This window comes from Phyllobates terribilis, unplaced genomic scaffold (assembly GCF_046119375.1).
Source record: "Phyllobates terribilis strain yellow unplaced genomic scaffold, ASM4611937v1 Scaffold_4__5_contigs__length_816908805, whole genome shotgun sequence".
Taxonomy (NCBI): domain Eukaryota; kingdom Metazoa; phylum Chordata; class Amphibia; order Anura; family Dendrobatidae; genus Phyllobates; species Phyllobates terribilis.
Genome location: NW_027362764.1, coordinates 35,671,799 through 35,693,924, shown reverse-complemented (window position 1 = coordinate 35,693,924; position 22,126 = coordinate 35,671,799). Strand labels below are relative to the sequence as shown.

The 22,126-nt window shown below is 39.6% G+C and overlaps 1 protein-coding gene across 2 annotated transcripts in view; it reads right to left on the bottom strand.

Moving 5' to 3' along the window:
• CRHR2 (corticotropin releasing hormone receptor 2) overlaps positions 1–22,126 on the bottom strand; it is a 544,351-nt gene that overhangs the window by 25,659 nt on the left and 496,566 nt on the right. For both annotated transcript variants that reach the window (XM_073677250.1, XM_073677249.1), the window contains one exon: positions 11,881–11,953. In XM_073677250.1, the coding sequence (XP_073533351.1) occupies positions 11,881–11,953 (73 nt within the window). The remainder of the gene's footprint in view (positions 1–11,880; positions 11,954–22,126) is intronic.

Genomic DNA, 22,126 nt, shown 5'->3' with positions numbered 1-22,126 from the left:
GGGTGGCCATACTCGGTCTCCAGCCACCCCTATTTGTACCGGTAACCTTTCCCACACTTTTCTTAGCCTGGCCTGCTTTAGGGCAGCATTGGCCGAGCCCACCGGACTATCAGACTCCTCCGGTGGGCCCTGGCTTCTCCATCAGGGGAGTTGAGAGTGCCAAGGTGAGGAGCATGATGAGGATGATAGAAGTTAGCATCTGCTTTGTTTTGTTGTAATGCAAGCGCATGTATGTAGTAGCGGCTAGGCCTGAGGTGGTCAGCGTTTTGGCGCATATCCTACCTCCTCCGAGGATTGCTGGATGTTTTCCTGCTACTATCCAAGTTCTATGACTCCCGTTAAAACAAAGCTTCAGGTGATAAATGATGGATGAGGTAGTGGCAAAGGAGAAAGTGCAGGAGGAACAGGGACCATTCACATCAATATCAGGCCAGTCAACCAGATATGTCTTGTAGGATATGTTTCTGTAACAAAAGGAGCGGTTCGGCTACACAGTTATAGGGCATACAGTGAGTGCAATGCCTACCAAAAATTTCGAGGCACTCCAATGCCCCTTGGAAATGACATGGAGGTCAGAGGGCGTTAACTAAACCTTTTTTTCCATTTATAGCAACTGGGTCTCCTGTGCACTGTTGGCCTAAGCAGTGAATGGAATGCTTTCCAAAAATTATGAGGTACTGCAATACCCCTTACAAGAGCCATGTGTGGCACCCCAGGGGTCTGGTCACCACAGTAATAGAGATTACGTCGGAGAGCAAGTGGGAGGTTTACTGGTCAGGATCCCTTAAACATGCAACATCCTCCTGCCCCAGTCCTGGGAGGGGAGAATTCTGCCCTTATAAACTGGATCTGGGGTGGGGTTGAGTGAGTCAGAGAACAGAGAACAGTCAGAGTCAGAGTGAGAGCAAGGGAAAGTAACAGCAAGGAGCTCTGTAGGAGCTAAGAGCTAAAGACGAGGGGCTGGAAGCTGAGCAGAGCTCGCCCTGGCAGAAGACAATAGGAACCGGACACAGGAGTCCGAAACTGTGAGGACTTATATATCCAGCAGCAGAAACCAGCCGGCAGGGGATTTCAGGTCCTCTGGCCATAGAAGCCCGGAGGCTCAGTCACAAGCAAGGGACCAGCACCGCTGTCGTGGAGCGGAGGCTAACAGAAGGCCCCAAGTCACCAGCCATACGGGTGAGCACTACACGGTACACTTAGGGACGTGGGCTACTTCTACCCGCTTACAGAAAGGTAGCCAGGAAGAGTGCAGACAGACGGGGAGGCCTACAACTCCACCTGGCCAGGGGAACTCCTGCTTGCTCACAGACTGACCAGGCCTCTTATGCTAGCCAGTACTCCGGGAGGGTCTACCTTATAATCATCAGTAAAGACCCTGAACTGCACTGCAAAGACTCTGAGTCATTCCTGCTGCGCTCGTGCACCATCACCCCCATCATCCACACTCACTGCCCTGAGGCTATACTCCTCCCGAGGGGAGTTATCCCATTTTATGCTGCGCACACAACACCAGCCTCAGCGGTCTGCCTCGCAGCGGTGGTACTCCCTGACCGCAATCCAAGGGTGGCGCAGTCGGACAATTAACCTCAAAACCTAAGAAAGATTGCCACTGGTTTGACCAGCCTGAGCCACGGGACCGGGTCACCGCCACGGAGACTACAGACCCCAGAGACCCGGCACCGGGTATCCCACACACGTGTACACACGGCCCAGGGGGCGCGTCACATGCAGTACAGCATATTACAAACATAAGTCCCATTATTGGGGAGTGGGTGTCCCATAGTATTTGCTTATGCCTTGCAAGCAAAAGCTGCCAAAAATTAGGATGGAGCAACTTGCAATGCCCCTTACAAGAGCCATGCAGTACAGCATATTACAAACATAAGTCCCATTATTGGGGAGTGGGTCTCCCATAGTATTTGCTTATGCTTTCCCAGCAAAAGCTGCCAAAATTTAGGACGGAGTAACTTGCAATGCCCCTTACAAGAGCCATGCAGTACAGCATATTACAAACATAAGTCCCATTATTGGGGAGTGGGTGTCCCATGGTATTTGCTTATGCTTTCCCAGCAAAAGCTGCCAAAAATTAGGACGGAGGAACTTGCAATGCTGGCACCCTGGTGGTATAGTGGTGGTGGAGGCTGAGGATAAGGAGAAGAAGATTAAACAGCCGAAACGAGGAAGCGTATGCCCATGTGTGGGTGTGAAGTGGTGCATGTGAATACATCTCCCGAAATAACACAGTGGATTTGACTTTATGTTACTCTGCTGTCATTTGGTGGTGATGAGAAGTCTGGCCCAATCCAGCCCTTGTTCATTTTGATAAGGGTCAGCTTGTCAGCATTGTCAGTTGACAGGCGAGTGCGCTTATCAGTTATAATTCCCCCAGCGGCACTAAAAACACGCTAGCGGCAGGGCAGGCCAGGACCTCCAAGGCGTACAGAGCGAGTTCATTCCAAGTGTCCAGCTTGGATACCCAATAATTGAAAGGCACAGAGGAATCACGGAGGACGCTGGTACGATCGGCAAGGTACTCCCTCACCATCTTTTGAAACTTTCCACTCCTTGTGAGAGTACCCCGCGCCTCAGGGCCTGTAAGCTGGGCGGGTGTCAGAAAACTGTCCCAGAACGTTGACAGTGTTCCCCTGCCTCTGCTGGATTGGAGTTGCATCTCTCTCGCCTGTACGCCTTGGTTGGGCAACGAACTGTGACCTCTGCCTCTAGCGTGTTCAGATGGGAATTTTTTTAAGAGTTCTGCAGCAAGGGCCTTCTGGTATTGCCCCATTTTTGTAGACCTCTCCACCTCAGGAATAAGAGAGTGAAAGTTCTCCTTGTAGCGGGGGTCTACAAGTGTCACCAACCAGTAATGACTGTCACTCAACATTTTGACAACGCGAGGGTCACTGTTAAGGCAGCGTAACATAAAGTCAGCCATGCGTGCCAGACTGGTAACGGGCAAGATTTCCGTGTCCTCACCAAGATGACGACTGACCATGCTCTCCTCCTCCTCTTCCTCCTCCCCCCTGTCCTCAGGCCACCCACGCTGAACCGATGGTATGACACTTGTACAGGTACTACCGTCTACAACGCATCATAGCAGCTCCTGTTCTTCCTCCTCCTCCTCCTCCTCCTCTCCCTCATTGTCCCCCAATGCACGTTGGGATGAGTTGAGGCTGGGCTGTGTGTAATCGCCCGCTACGGCTTCTTGATCCATCTCATCATACTCTGGCTGCAATGCCTCCTCTTTAATTCTCTGCAGAGAGCGTTGCAAAAGACAAACAAGTGGGATGCTGACACTAATGATGGCGTCATCGCCACTCACCATCTTGGTGGCCTCCTCAAAGTTTGTCAGGATGGTACATATGTCAGACATCCAGGTCCACTCCTGAGGTCTTATGTGTGGAGTCTGACCTGAATATCGACGGCCTTGTTGCAGCTGGTACTCCACAACTGCTCTCTTCTGCTCACAAATCCTTTGCAACATGTGAAGGGTAGAGTTTCAACGTGTGGGGACATCACACACCAGTCGGTGTGCCGGAAGCTGCAAACGCTGCTGCAACACAGCAAGGGCGGCGGAAGCTGTAGTCGACTTGCGAAAATGAGCTGACAGGCGGCGTACTTTCACGAGCAGATCTGGCAACTCGGGGTATGATTTAAGAAACCGCTGAACCACGAGGTTAAGCACATGAGCCAGGCATGGTACGTGTGTGATCTCACCTCGCCTCAGAGCCGCCACCAGGTTACGGCCATTGTCACACACGACCATGCCGGGATGTAGGTTCAGCGGTCTCAGCCACAGATCTGCCTGCTCTTTCACAGCTGTCCACAACTCACAAGCAGTGTGAGGTTTATCACCTAAGCTTATGAGTTTCAGCACAGCCTGTTGCTGCTTGGCGGAGGCAGTACTGCAATGCTTCCAGCTTGTAACTGATGTGGTGATATCTGAGATGGAGGCTGAACATGAGGAGGAGGAGGAGGATGCGCAGGAGCTGTACATTGTGGGGGCAACTCTGACTGACATAGGGCCCGCAATCCTCGGTGTGGGGAGGATGTGTTCCGTCCCAAGGTCCGACTGGGTCCCGGCTTCCACTATGTTTACCCAGTGTGCCGTCATAGAGATGTACCGTCCCTGGCCAGAAGCACTTGTCCACGTGTCCGTTGTCAGGTGGACTCTCCCAGTAACGGCGTTGTTGAGGGCACAGCAGATGCTTTTGGACACGTGCTTGTGTAGTGCGGGGATGGCACACCGGGCAAAATAGTGTCGGCTGTGGACCGAGTACCGAGGGACGGCCACCGCCATAAGATTGCGGAAGGATTCCGTCTCCACCAGCCTAAAAGGCAGCATTTCCAATGCAAGCAGTCGTGAAATGTGCGAATTTAGGACTGTGGCCTGTGGGGCGTTAGCTGCGAATTTCCGCTTTCGTTCAAAGGTCTGGGATATGGACAATTGAACGCTGCGGTGGGACGTGGACGTTGATGCTGTTTCTTGAGAAACTGCCATAACAAGTGAAGACTGAGAGGAGGGGGCATCTTTACATGCAGTATGGACAGGGGATTGCCTTGCACACACAACAGGGGGTTCAATTGCACGCACAACAGTGGAAGAAGCAGTGGTGACACCCGCTGACACTGGTCGTGGACCCTGGGTTTCGCCCCACAAAGTCGGGTGCTTTGCTGCCATGTGCCTGATCATGCTGGTGGTGGTCAGGCTGGTAGTTTTGTCACCCCTGCTGATGCTGGCATGGCAGGTGGAACATATGGCCTTTTTGGGGTTATCAGCAGAGTCTTTAAAAAAATTCCAGACTCTGGAAGACCTACCGCTTGTACTGGCAACGTCCCTCGTGTTGGTGTTATGGGGAACGGTTGCCTGCCTTCTGTCTGCGGCCACCACACTGCTTCTTCCTGCCTGTTGGGGTACTCTGCCTCCCTCCCCCTGTGTGCTGCTGGCCTCACTCTGCATGTCCTCCTTCCACGTTGGGTCAGTTACTAGATCATCCACCACCTCCTCCTCTTCCACTTGCGCACCACGATCCTCCTCCTCACTTCCTGGCAATTGTGTCTCGTCATCGTCCACCTCTTGTGACAGATTGCCAACGTCGACTTCCTGTGGCCGTGGCTGTTCAAATATTTGGGCATCGCAACATGGGATCTCCTCTTCCACCACTTCAAGCGTATCAGGCGAGGGGCCCAAATATGGAAATGGACCAGTGAACAGCTCTTCAGAGTGTCCAAGTGTGGGATCACTTGCTGTCTGACGACACTCGGCATGGTGGGAGGAAGGAGCATCAGGGTGAGGAGGAGTATGCGGTCGAGACTCACGGCTACTAAGAGTTGACCGTGTGGAAGACAGACCGGAGGTGGTGGTGCCCAGGTAACTGGAAGTATTGTCTGCTATCCAATTAATAACCTGTTCACACTGATCAGTTCTCAATACTGGTGTTGTTCTGTGCTTCCCTAGTAATTCGGTCAAGAAGTGGGAGCGAGAAGATGTGGCTGTTGGTTGTGGCACATTTTCACCTTGGCCACGGCCCCGTCCTCTGCACGAACCATCACCAGAACGTCCACTTCCACGTCCCTTGCCACGCGCCTTGCCCATTGTAAATGAAGTAAAATAGCTTACATTTGCACTATCAATGGAAAAAGGGTAATAAAGAGTAGATTAGAACTGTGGAAGAGGAAAACCACAGTTATTGTTTACTGGGGTATACCACACTTTTTTAAATAGAGATATTTGCGGCTGAACAGTGAGCGACACACTAGAACTGCTTTTTTTTTAGATACCAAAGGCCCAAAACTGGATAGTACAGCGATTTGACCCGTGGAACTGCGAAACCACACTGGGATGTCGGGCCTACACAAGACTATTTTCAACAGATATATTTTTGTGTCACAACAGTCAGGAGACACTACTGTTTTTCTTTACGGAAAAAACTACCAAAACCTGAATAATAGAGATTTTTTACCGTGGAACAGCAAAACCACAGTTATAATTTACTGGTGTATACCAGGCTTTTAAAAATATATATATATTTGCGGCTGAACAGTGAGCGACACACTCAAACTGTTTTTTTTAGATACAAATGGCCCAAAAGTGGGTAATACAGAGGTTTGTACCGTGGAACTGCAAAACCACACTTGTATTTCTCGGGCCTACACCAGACTATTTTCAACAGATATATTTGTGTCTGAAAAATCAGGGAGACACTATTATTATTTTTATACAGCAAAAAATGCCAAAAACAGGATAATAGAGATGTTTTACCGTGGAACATCAAAACCACAGTAATAATTTACTGGTGTATACCAGGCTTTTTAAAATATATATATATTTGCGGCTGAACAGTGAGCGACACACTCAAACTGTTTTTTTTAGATACAAATGGCCCAAAAGTGGATAATACAGAGGTTTGTACCGTGGAACTGCAAAATCACACTTGTATTTCTCGGGCCTACACCAGACTATTTTCAACAGATATATTTGTGTCTGAAAAATCAGGGAGACACTATTTTTTTTTTTTTACAGCAAAAAATGCAAAAAGCAGGATAATAGAGATTTTTTACCGTGGAACAGCAAAAGCACACTTCTGTCTCTCTGGCCTACACCAGACTATTTTCAACAGATATATTTGTGTCTGAAAAATCAGGGAGACACTTATTATTTTTATACAGCAAAAAATGCCAAAAACAGGATAATAGAGATGTTTTACCGTGGAACATCAAAACCACAGTAATAATTTACTGGTGTATACCAGGCTTTTTAAAAAATATATATATTTTCGGCTGAACAGTGAGCGACACACTCAAACTGTTTTTTTTAGATACAAATGGCCCATAGAACTGCAAAACCACACTTCTATTTCTCTGGCCTACACCAGACTATTTTCAACAGATATATTTGTGTCTGAAAAATCAGAGGCACACCTTTTTTTTTGGGTGGGGGGGCACCAAAAGGTTAATAAGACGGGTATTTGTACATTGTGAAGGAGGAAAAAAAAAGAGGATTTAGATAAAAAAAAGGATTTTTCCTGGCCCCCGGGACCTGGAGTTAAGTCCAGCAATTTCAGCAACAGGAGCAGCACACAGGACTGTAATGCAGCGTTTGCTGGTATAACCACTGCGTCTCCTATACAGCCTGCCTGCCTTGTTGATATCTGGGATGAATATTAGTCCTGAGAAGGACTGTTTGTTTGATCTGGCAGCCTTTACAGACCCTACACTAACTATTTTGCAGGATATATCTCTCCCTAAATCAGCAGCGCTGTCCCTACACTGTCTGATCCGGAGCGACTGTGTCCAAGATGGCGGCGCCTGGTTTTAAATACTCGAGGTGACGCTGTGCGGCCAGCCAATCACTGTAATGCCCACAAACAATATGGCTGCAGCATTACAGTGACTGGCTGGCAATCCCTGCATGTTCATTGGCTCTGTAAAGAGCGCCAAACATGCAGGGCGGAGACCAGAGCTCCCACCCGAGTAACCCGGAAATGCTCGGTGCTCGCCGAACATCCCGAGTAGCGTGATGCTCGGGCGAGTACCGAGCAGTGTCGAGCATGCTCGCTCAACACTAGTAATAAATCATTTTCTTTCAAAACTTAATCTTCCACGAGAAACAAGCATTCCTCACATGTATTAAAGCTGTCAAACAGTCGCAAATCATGCACACGGGAGTGATTAAACCATATCACCGAGTACGCTGAAGATACTCGCCCAAAGGGTTAACCGAACATACTCGCTCGTCATTAGAAAACTATTAATAAACAAATGTCAAGCTACATATGGAATAAAAAAGCCTCAAGAGTCACAAAAAAGCTACTATATAATAATAAAATAAATGGAGGCATAGGTCTCCCAAATCTACGGGCTTATTCCGAAGCCAACATCATTATGCAGAGCAGGACGTGGCTCGCAGACGAGGTGAAAGCAATGGAAAAATCATATATTGGGGACCTATCCTTAGAGGCGCTTATTATATCGCATTTACTAGACCAAACTCTCCCGTTACCAGACAACACACTAATAAAATCTACTATTTTGTCATAGAGCAAACTATATTATACTACCAAAAAGAGTCAAAATAGTTACCCATTAGAAACACTTCCTCTATATTTCAACCTGCCCTCCCTGATTTTCCTATATATAAATGGAGAAAACTAATCACTGACCCTAAAAAAGATTCAATTATAATTTTTTTTTGATCTCTAACAACCCTGTATAACCTTCCAAAGGAGGATTTTTTTTTTAATTTTTTGGACCTTAGGAAGTACAGTATATAAGGGAGACATTTTTTTCTTCCTATACTTCTTCTGAGAGTTATTATTTCTTTTGGAAAATGTATCAATAGACACTATTTGGTAATAAAGCAATGATGAAATATTATATTACATGATATTATATTAATCTTGAACCACTTTGTATGTTTATAACCGTTTCTTTCTTAAAGCTAATTGATTACATATATATAACTAAGATAATTCACAGCGACTCTATATTTCTTTGTTGTTTCCCTCCGTCCCTTCCCCATACCCTATTTTCCATTAATCTTTATACCCTTTTCCCCCATCTCCAGTCTCCCCCCTCCCTTCCTTCTTTCTTTCCATTCCTATCCCATTATTCCAAGTTTTTGTGAATAATTAGATGAAAGGACACAATTTGGAATACAAGAAACATATTTGCTATTTTCAATCTTGACACGACTATTGAAAACTCAAAACCCATGTTAAAATGGGAAGAGGATCTAAATATCGGTGCTATATAAATATTATTATTATTATTATTATTATTAAATATGTGTTTTTCTCCTGAAACATGGAAAGAAGCAATTCAACTAACATAGGAATCAAATGTTAATACTAATCTACATGAGAATTATGTTAAAATCATATCTCGTTGTTTCGTTATACCTGCTAGATTAAAGAAAATCTTCACGGATGGTTCTGACTTACAGTGGGTACGGAAAGTTTTCAGACCCCTTTAAATTTTTCACTCTTTGTTTCATTGCAGCCATTTGGTAAATTCTAAAAAGTTCATTTTTTTTCTCATTAAAGTACACTCTGCACCCCTTCTTGACTGGAAAAATTAACATATATGTTGAAATTTTGGCAAATTTTTAAAAAAAGAAAAACTGAAATATCACATGGTCATAAGTATTCAGACCCTTTGCTCAGACACTCATATTTAAGTCACATGCTGTTCATTTTCTTGTGATTCTCCTTGAGATGGTTCTACTCCTTCATTGGAGTCCAGCTGTATTTAATTAAACTGATAGGACTTGATTTGGAAAGGCACACACCTGTCTATATAAGACCTCACAACTCACAGTGCATGTCAGACCAAATGAGAATCATGAGCTCAAAGGAACTGCCCAAGGAGCTCAGAGACAGAATTGTGGCAAGGCACAGCTCTGGCCAAGGATACCAAAGAATTTCTGCAATACTCAAGGTTCCTAAGAGCACAGTGGCCTCCATAATCCTTAAATGGAAGAAGTTTGGGACCACCAGAAGTCTTCCTAGACCTGGCCGTCCAACCAAACTGAGCAATCGTGGGAGAAGAGCCTTGGTGAGAGAGGTAAAGAAGAACCCCAAGATCACTGTGGCTGAGCTCCAGATATACAGTAGGGAGATGGGAGAAAGTTCCACAAAATCAACTATCACTGCAGCCCTCCACCAGTCAGGCCTTTATGGCAGAGTGGCCCGACGGAAGCCTCTCCTCAGTGCAATACATGTGAAAGCCCGCATAGAGTTTGCTCAAAAACACATGAAGGACTCCCAGACTATGAGAAATAAGATTCTCTGGTCTGATGAGATGAAGATAGAACTTTTTGGTGATAATTCTAAGCAGTATGTGTGGAGAAAACCAGGCACTGCTCATCACCTGCCCAATACAATCCCAACAGTGAAACATGGTGGTGGCAGCATCATGCTATGGGGGTGTTTTTCAGCTGCAGGGACAGTATGAATAGTTGCAATTGAAGGAAACATTAATGCTTCCAAGTACAGAGATATCCTGGATGAAAACCTCTTCGAGAGTGCTCTGGACCTCAGACTTGGCCGAAGGTTCACCTTCCAACAAGACAATGACCCTTAGCAGACAGCTAAAATAACAAAGGAGTGGCTTCAGAACAACTCTGTGACTATTCTTGACTGGCCCAGCCAGAGCCTAAACCCAATTGAGCATCTCTGGAGAGACCTGAAAATGGCTGTCCACCAACGTTCACCATCCAACCTGACGGAACTGGAGAGGATCTGCAAGGAAGAATGGCAGAGGATCCCCAAATCCAGGGGTGATAAGTATGGATAACAAATAGTTGTGGTCACATGACCGCCCACTTCCAACGCCAGCATCGGAGAATCCTGACAGCGCGCAGTGTGCCCATCGAGTGACTATAGATGCTGCACGCTGTCAGGATTCTCTGATGCTGGCGTTGGAAGTGGGCGGTCATGTGAGCACATCTATTTGTTATCCATACTTACAGCCACATTCCAACTAGACTTGTCTGGTCTCGCTCAATTCACTTGCATTGAGTGAGGCCACGCACATATAATTGGCACTGGATAATCCTGATAGCGTGCAGTGTGCATGCTGTGAGAATTCACAAGTCTGCAGTCACTCTTTGTGCACACTGCGCACTGTCAGGATTCTACGGTGCTAACTTGACGTGCTTTGCCTCATTTAATACAAGTGAATTGAGGCCGGGCAAGTCTAGTCGGAATGTGGTCGGAAGTATGCATAACAAATACTTGTGGTCACATGACCGCCCACTCCCAACACCGGAGAATCCTGACAGCGTGCAGTGTGCCCATCGAGTGACTATAGATGCTGCACGCTGTCAGGATTCTCTGACGCTGGTGTTGGGAGTGGGCAGTCATGTGACCACAAGTATTCGTTATGCATACTTCCGGCCATATTCCGACTAGACTTGTCCGGCCTCGCTCAATTCACTTGTATTGAAGGAGGCCAAGCACGTCAAATTGGCACTAGAGAATCCTGACAGCGTGCAGTGTGCACAAAGAGCGACTGCCCTAAGCCTGGACAACCATTTTCATGACTATATGAACAATTTTCACCCATTGGTTTAGGCATCACTCTGTCCAAAAGCCAAAATAAAACGAGGACAAAAAATCCTAAAGCAAATACGACCCAAAAACGAGCCCAATAAAAAACTTTGGATGGATAAAAAGCTACATCAGCCAAGCTTTTTTCTTTAGTGTTTTTATTATTACGCTTTTGCTTATATAGCGCTATCATATTCCGAAGCGCTTTACAGACATTATCATCGCTGTCCCCAATTTTCCATGTGGCTGATTTACTCGTGTTTTTCCTATTATTTTCTTCTGAGAACTTTCTCCCTTTATTCCGCATTTTTATTTCAAGACCTTTTATCACGAGGTATAATTATGATAATGATAGTTCCTGTATTAGTATGTAATTCTGGCTATAAATATCCTTGCACCTGTTTTTCCTTTATTATCCTGTATTTTTTTAATGTATTTAGAATTGTATTATTATCATTGCTCGTATATATTTTTTACTTAAGGTTTAAGTGGATCCAATAAGCGGAAAGAAGGAAAATTAAAAAAAATATAATATAAATCACAAATCCAGATATAAAAGAGTGCACAGTCTGATAAAGTATGCGCAAAGTCTAAAAGTGAATCCTGTATTAAAAAAAAAAAGTTTGCTTCTATTACACTTCTTTCAGTTATATTGTTTTACACTTTATTTTGCTTACATTTTTTATTACCTAATTATACTGCAATATTTTAAGCAGATCCTGGAAGGTGAATATTGCTAATGTCTAATAGATCACATTTATTGGAGTAAAGAGGGGGAAAAAAATATCTGCTCCTGTCCAAAGAGAAAAAAAAAATTGCTACTTACAAGAAGGACGAGGATGACAGGTCCTTGATAGATATAATCAATGTATTTTCCTGGCCCTTTTCCAATCCAGCATCTGGAAAAAAAAAGTAATAAATAACGAGCATTCGATTGTTTCCATATATGTACAAAAATTTATATACAGTAATACTGTCACTAAGTACAGGAACACAACTGCTATAATACTGCCCTTATGTACAGGAATATAACTACTATAATACTGCTCCTGTGTACAAGAATATAACTACTATAATACTGCTCCCTATGTACAAGAATATAACTACTAAAATACTGCACCCTATGTACAAGAATATAACTACTATAATACTGCTCCTATATACAAGAATATAACTACTATAATACTGCCCCCTATGTACAAGAATATAACTACTATAATACTGCTCCTATGTACAAGAATATAACTACTATAATACTGCTCCCTATGTACAAGAATATAACTACTATAATACTGCCCCCTATGTACAAGAATACAACTACTATAATACTGCCCCCTATGTACAAGAATATAACTACTATAATACTGCCCCTATGTACAAGAATATAACTACTATAATACTGCCCCTATATACAAGAATATAACTACTATAATACTGCCCCTATATACAAGAATATAACTACTATAATACTGCCTCTATATACAAGAATATAACTACTATAATACTACCCCCTATGTACAAGAATATAACTACTATAATACTGCTCCTATGTACAAGAATATAACTACTATAATACTGCTCCTATGTATAAGAATATAACTACTATAATACTGCTCCTATGTACAAGAATATAACTACTATAAAACTGCTCCCTATGTAAAAGAATATAACTACTATAATAATGCTCCTATGTACAAGAATATAACTACTATAATACTGACCCTATATACAAGAATATAACTACTATAATACTGCCCCTATATACAAGAATATAACTACTATAATACTGACCCTATGTACAAGAATATAACTACTATAATACTGCTCCCTATGTACAAGAATATAACTACTATAATACTGCCCATATATACAAGAATATAACTACTATAATACTGCCTCTATATACAAGAATATAACTACTATAATACTACCCCCTATGTACAAGAATATAACTACTATAATACTGCTCCTATGTACAAGAATATAACTACTATAATACTGCTCCTGTGTACAAGAATATAACTACTATAATACTGCCCCTATGTACAAGAATATAACTACTATAAAACTGCTCCCTATGTAAAAGAATATAACTACTATAATAATGCTCCTATGTACAAGAATATAACTACTATAATACTGCTCCTAAGTACAAAAAAATATCTACTATAATACTGACCCTATATACAAGAATATAACTACAATAATACTGCCACTATATACAAGAATATAACTACTATAATACTGACCCTATGTACAAGAATATAACTACTATAATACTGCTCCCTATGTACAAGAATATAACTACTATAATATTGCTCCTATGCACAAGAATATAACTACTATAATACTGCCCCTATGTACAAGAATATAACTACTATAACACTGTTCCTGTGTACAAGAATATAACTACTATAATACTGCCCCTATGTACAAGAATATAACTACTATAATACTACCCACTATGTACAAGAATATAACTACTATAATACTGCTCCTATGTACAAGACTATAACTACTATAATACTGCTCCTATGTACAAGAATATAGCTACTATAATACTGCCCCATATGTACAAGAATATAACTACTATAATACTGCTCCTATGTACAAGAATATAACTACTATAATACTGCTCCTATATAGAAGAATATAACTACTATAATACTGCTCCTATGTACAAGAATATAACTACTATAATACTGCCCCCTATGTACAAGAATATAACTACAATACTGCCCCTATGTACAAGAATATATCTACTATAATACTGCTTCTATGTACAAGACTATAACTACTATAATACTGCTCCTATGTACAAGACTATAACTACTATAATACTGCTCCTATGTACAAGACTATAAAAACTATAATACTGCCCCTATGTACAAGAATATAACTACTATAATACTGCTCCTATGTACAAGACTATAACTACTATAATACTGCTCCTATGTACAAGAATATAGCTACTATAATACAGCCCCCTATGTACAAGAATATAACTACTATAATACTGCTCCTATGTACAAGAATATAACTACCATAATACTGCTCCTATGTACAAGACTATAACTACTATAATACTGCTCCTATGTACAAGAATATAGCTACTATAATACTGCCCCCTATGTACAAGAATATAACTACTATAATACTGACCCTATATACAAGAATATAACTACTATAATACTGCTCCTATGTACAAGAATATAACTACTATAATACTGCTCCTATGTACAAGAATAGAACTGCTATAATACTGCCTCTATGTACAAGAATATAACTATTATAATACTGCCCCTATGTACAAGAATATAACTACTATAATACTGCCCCCTATGTACAAGAATATAACAAATATAATACTGCTCCTATGTACAAGAATATAACTACTATAATACTGCCCCTATGTACAAGAATATAACTACTATAATACTGCCCCTATGTACAGGAATATAACTACTATAATACTGACCCCTATGTACAAGGATATAACTGCTATAATACTGCCTCTATGTACAAGAATATAACTACTATAATACTGCCCCTAAGTACAAGAATATAACTACTATAATACTGCCCCCTATGTAGAAGAATATAACTATTATAATACAGCTCCCGTGTACAAGAATATAAGTACTATAATAATGCCCCCTATGTACAAGAATATAACTGCTATAATACTGCTACTATGTACAAGAATATACCTACTATAATACTGCCGCCTATGTACAAGAATATAACTACTATAATACTGCTCCTATGTACAAGAATATAACTACTATAATACTGCCCTTATGTACAGGAATATAACTACTATAATACTGCTCCTGTGTACAAGAATATAACTACTATAATACTGCCCCTATGTACAAGAATATAACTACTATAATACTGCTCCCTATGTACAAGAATATAACTACTATAATACTGCTCCTATGTACAAGAATAAAACTACTATAATACTGCCCCTATGTACAAGAATATAACTACTATAATACTACCCACTATGTACAAGAATATAACTACTATAATACTGCTCCTATGTATAAGACTATAACTACTATAATACTGCTCCCATGTACAAGAATATAGCTACTATAATACTGCCCCCTATGTACAAGAATATAACTACTATAATACTGCTCCTATGTACAAGAATATAACTACTATAATACTGCCCCTATGTACAGGAATATAACTACTATAATACTGCTCCTATGTACAAGAATATAACTACTATAATACTGCTCCTATGTACAAGAATATAACTACTGTAATACAGCTCCTATATAGAATATAACTACTATAATACTGCTCCTATGTAAAAGAATATAACTACTATAATACTGCCCCCTATGTACAAGAATATAACTACAATACTGCCCCTATGTACAAGAATATATCTACTATAATATTGCTCCTATGTACAAGACTATAACTACTATAATACTGCTCCTATGTACAAGACTATAACTACTATAATACTGCCCCTATGAACAAGAATATAACTACTATAATACTGCTCCCATGTACAAGACTATAACTACTATAATACTGCTCCTATGTACAAGACTATAACTACTATAATACTGCCCCTATGACCAAGAATATAACTACTATAATACTGCTCCCATGTACAAGACTATAACTACTATAATAATGCTCCTATGTACAAGAATATAGCTACTATAATACTGCCCCCTATGTACAAGAATATAACTAGTATAATACTGCTCCTATGTACAAGAATATAACTACCATAATACTGCTCCTATGTACAAGACTATAACTACTATAATACAGCTCCTATGTACAAGAATATAGCAACTATAATACTGCCCCGTTTGTACAAGAATATAACTACTATAATACTGCTCCTATGTACAAGAATATAACTACTATAATACTGCTCCTATGTACAAGAATATAACTACTATAATACTGCTCCTATGTACAAGAATATAACTGCTATAATACTGCCTCTAAGTACAAGAATATAACTATTATAATACTGCCCCTATGTACAAGAATATAACTACTATAATACTGCCCCCTATGAACAAGAATATAACTACTATAATACTGCTCCTATGTACAAGAATATAACTACTATAATACTGTTCCTATGTACAAGAATATAACTACTATAATACTGACCCTATATACAAGAATATAACTACTATAATACTGCCCCTATATACAAGAATATAACTACTATAATACTGACCCTATGTACAAGAATATAAATACCATAATACTGCTCTCTATGTACAAGAATATAACTACTATAATACTGCTCCTGTGTACAAGAATAAAACTACTATAATACTGCCCCTATGTACAAGAATATAACTACTATAATACTACCCACTATGTACAAGAATATAACTACTATAATACTACTTCTATGTACAAGACTATAACTACTATAATACTGCTCCTATGTACAAGAATATAGCTACTATAATACTGCCCCGTATGTACAAGAATATAACTACTATAATACTGCTCCTATGTAAAAGAATATAACTACTGTAATATTGCTCCTATATAGAAGAATATAACTACTATAATACTGCTGCTATGTACAAGAATATAACTACCATAATACTGCTCCTATGTACAAGACTATAACTACTATAATACTGCCCCTATGTACAAGAATATAACTGCTATAATACTGCTCCTATGTACAAGAATATAACTACTATAATACTACTCTTATGTACAAGAATATAGCTACTATAATACTGAACCTTATGTACAAGAATATAACTACTATAATACTGCTCCTATGTACAAGAATATAACTACCATAATACTGCTCCTATGTACAAGACTATAACTACTATAATACAGCTCCTATGTACAAGAATATAGCTACTATAATACTGCCCCTATGTACAAGAATATAACTACTATAATACTGCTCCTATGTACAAGAATATAACTACTAAAATACTGCTCCTATATAGAAGAATATAACTACTATAATACTGCTCCCATGTACAAGAATATAACTACAATAATACTGTCCCCTATGTACAAGAATATAACTACAATACTGCCCCTATGTACAAGAATATATCTACTATAATACTGCTCCTATGTACAAGACTATAACTACTATAATACTGCTCCTATGTACAAGACTATAACTACTATAATACTGCTCCTATGTACAAGACTATAACTACTATAATACTGCCCGCTATGTACAAGAATATAACTACCATAATACTGCTCCTATGTACAAGAATATAACTACCATAATACTGCTCCTATGTACAAGACTATAACTACTATAATACAGCTCCTATGTACAAGAATATAGCTACTATAATACTGCCCCCTATGTACAAGAATATAACTACTATAATACTGCTCCTATGTACAAGAATATAACTACTAAAATACTGCTCCTATATAGAAGAATATAACTACTATAATACTGCTCCCATGTACAAGAATATAACTACAATAATACTGCCCCCTATGTACAAGAATATAACTACAATACTGCCCCTATGTACAAGAATATATCTACTATAATACTGCTCCTATGTACAAGACTATAACTACTATAATACTGCTCCTACGTACAAGACTATAACTACTATAATACTGCTCCTATGTACAAGACTATAACTACTATAATACTGCCCCTATGTACAAGAATATAACTACTATAATACTGCTCCTATGTACAAGACTATAACTACTATAATACTGCTCCTATGTACAAGAATATAGCAACTATAATACTGCCCCATATGTACAAGAATATAACTACTATAATACTGCTCCTATGTACTAGAAAATAACTACCATAATACTGCTCCTATGTACAAGACTATAACTACTATAATACTGCTCCTATGTGCAAGAATATAGTTGCTATAATACTGCCCCCTATGTACAAGAATATAACTACTATAATACTGCTCCTATGTACAAGAATATAACTACTATAATACTGCTCCTATGTACAAGAATATAACTAATATAATACTGCTCCTATGTACAAGAATATAACTACTATAATACTGCCCCTATGTACAAGAATATAACTACTATAATACTGGCCCTATGTACAGGAATATAACTACTATAGTACTGCCCCTATGTACAAGAATATAACTACTATAATACTGCCCCTATGTACAAGAATATAACTACTATAATACTGCCCTATGTACAAGAATATAACTACTATAATACTGCCCCTATGTACAAGAATATAACTACTATAATACTGCCTCCTATGTACAAGAATATAAATACTATAATACTGCCCCTATGTACAGGAATATAACTACTATAATACTGCCCCCTATGTAGAAGAATATAACTATTATAATACAGCTCCCGTGTACAAGAATATAAGTACTATAATAATGCCCCCTGTGTACAAGAATATAGCTACTATAATACTGCCCCCTATGTACAAGAATATATCTACTATAATACTGCTCCCATGTACAAGAATATAACTACTATAATACTGCCCCTATGTACAGGAATATAACTACTATAATACTGCTCCTATGTACAAGAATATAACTACTATAATACCACTCCTATGTACAACAATATAACTACTGTAATTCTGCTCCTATATAGAAGAATATAACTACTATAATACTGCTCCTATGTACAAGAATATAACTACTATAATACTGCCCCCTATGTACAAGAATATAACTACAATACTGCGCCTATGTACAAGAATATATCTACTATAATACTGCTCCTATGTACAAGACTATAACCACTATAATACTGCTCCTATGTACAAGACTATAACTACTATAATACTGCTACTATGTAAAAGACTATAACTACTATAATACTGCCCCTATGTACAAGAATATAACTACTATAATACTGCTCCTATGTACAAGACTATAACTACTATAATACTGCTCCTATGTACAAGAATATAGCTACTATAATACTGGCCCCTATGTACAAGAATATAACTACTATAATACTGCTCCTATGTACAAGAATATAACTACCATAATACTGCTCCTATGTACAAGACTATAACTACTATAATACAGCTCCTATGTACAAGAATATAGCTACTATAATACTGCCCCCTATGTACAAGAATATAACTACTATAATACTGCTCCTATGTACAAGAATATAGCTACTATAATACTGCTCCTATGTACAAGAATATAACTGCTATAATACTGCCTCTATGTACAAGAATATAACTATTATAATACTGCCCCTATGTACAAGAATATAACTACTATAATACTGCCCCCTATGTACAAGAATATAACTAATATAATACTGCTCCTATGTACAAGAATATAACTACTATAATACTGCCCCTATGTACAGGAATATAACTACTATAATACTGACCCCTATGTACAAGGATATGACTGCTATAATACTGCCTCTATGTACAAGAATACAACTACTTTAATACTGCCCCTATGTACAAGAATATAACTACTATAATACTGCCCCCTATGTACGAGAATATAACTACTATAATACTGCTCCTATGTACAAGAATATAACTACTATAATATTGCCCTATGTACAAGAATTTAACTATTATAATACTGCCCCTACGTACAAGAATATAACTACTATAATACTGCCCCCTATGTACAAGAATATAAATACTATAATACTGCCCCCTATGTACAAGAATATAAATACTATAATACTGCCCCTATGTACAGGAATATAACTACTATAATACTGCCCCCTATGTAGAAGAATATAACTATTATAATACAGCTCCCGTGTACAAGAATATAAGTACTATAATAATGCCCCCTATGTACAACAATATAACTGCTATAATACTGCTCCTATGTACAAGAATATACCTACTATAATATTGCCCCCTATGTACAAGAATAAAACTACTATAATACTGCTCCTATGTACAAGAAATAACTACTATAATACTGCCCCTATGTACAGGAATATAACTACTATAATACTGCTCCTATGTACAAGAATATAACTACTATAATACTACTCCTATGTACAAGAATATAACTACTATAATACTGCTCCTATGTACAAGAATATAACTACTATAATACTGCTCCTATATAGAAGAATATAACTACTATAATACTGCTCCCATGTACAAGAATATAACTACTATAATACTGCCCCCTATGTACAAGAATATAACTACAATACTGCCCCTATGTACAAGAATATATCTACTATAATACTGCTCCTATGTACAAGACTATAACTACTATAATACTGCTCCTATGTACAAGACTATAACTACTATAATACTGCTCCTATGTACAAGACTATAACTACTATAATACTGCCCCTATGTACAAGAATATAACTACTATAATACTGCTCCTATGTACAAGACTATAACTACTATAATACTGCTCCTATGTACAAGAATATAGCTACTATAATACTGCCCCCTATGTACAAGAATATAACTACTATAATACTGCTCCTATGTACAAGAATATAACTACCATAATACTGCTCCTATGTTAAAAGACTATAACTACTATAATACAGCTCCTATGTACAAGAATAGAGCTACTATAATACTGCCACCTACAGTACAGACCAAAAGTTTGGACACACCTTCTCATTTAAAGTTTTTTATGTATTTTCATGACTTTGAAAATTGTACATTCACACTGAAGGCATCAAAACTATGGATTAACACATGTGGAATTATATACTTAACAAAAAAGAGTGAAACAACTGAAAATATGTCTTATATTGTAGGTTCTTCAAAGTAGCCACCTTTTGCTTTGATGACTGCTTTGCACACTCTTGGAATTTTCTTGATGAGGTTCAAGAGGTAGCCACCGGAAATGGTTTTCACTTCACAGGTGTGCCCTATCAGGTTTAATAAGTGGGATTTCTTGCCTTATAAATGGGGTTGGGACCATCAGTTGTGTTGTGCAGAAGTCAGGTGGATATACAGCTGATAGTCCTACTGAATAGACTGTTAGATTTTGTATTATGGCAAGAAAAAAGCAGCTAAGTAAAGAAAAACGAGTGGTCATCATTACTTTAAGAAATGAAGGTCAGTCAGTCTGAAAAATTGTGAAAACTTTGAAAGTGTCCCCCCAAGTGCAATTGCAAAAATCATCAAGCGATACAAAGAAGCTGGCTCACATGAGGACCGCCCCAGGAAAGGAAGACCAAGAGTCACCTCTGCTTCTGAGGATAAGTATATCCGAGTCACCAGCCTCAGAAATTGCAGGTTAACAGCAGCTCAGATTAGAGACCAGGTCAATGCCACACAGAGTTCTAGCAGCAGACACATCTCTTCAACAACTGTTAAGAGGAGACTTTGTGCAGCAGGCCTTCATGGTAAAATAGCTGCTAGGAAACCACTGCTAAGGACAGGCAACAAGCAGAAGAGACTTGTTTGGGTTAAAGAACACTAGGAATGGACAATAGACCAGTGGAAATCTGTGCTTTGGTCTGATGAGTCCAAATTTGAGATCTTTGGTTCCAACCACTGTGTTTTTGTGCGACGCAGAAAAGGTGAACGGATGGACTCTACATGCCTGGTTCCCACCGTGAAGCATGGAGGAGGAGGTGTGATGGTGTGGGGGGGCTTTGCTGGTGACACTGTTGGGGATTTATTCAAAATTGAAGGCATACTGAACCAGCATGGCTACCACAGCATCTTGCAGCGGCATGCTATTCCATCCGGTTTGCGTTTAGTTGGACCATCATTTATTTTTCAAAAGGACAATGACCCCAAACACACCTCCAGGCTGTGTAAGGTCTATTTGACTAAGGAGGAGAGTGATGGGGTGCTACGCCAGATGACCTGGCCTCCACAGTCACCAGACCTGAACCCAATCGAGATGGTTTGGGGTGAGCTGGACCGCAGAGTGATGGCAAAAGGGCCAACTAGTGCTAAGCATCTCTGGGAACTCCTTCAAGATTGTCGGAAGACCATTTCCAGTGACTACCACTTGAATCTCGCCAAGAGTGTGCAAAGCAGTCATCAAAGCAAAAGGTGGCTACTTTGAAGAACCTAGAATATAAGACATATTTTCAGTTGTTTCACA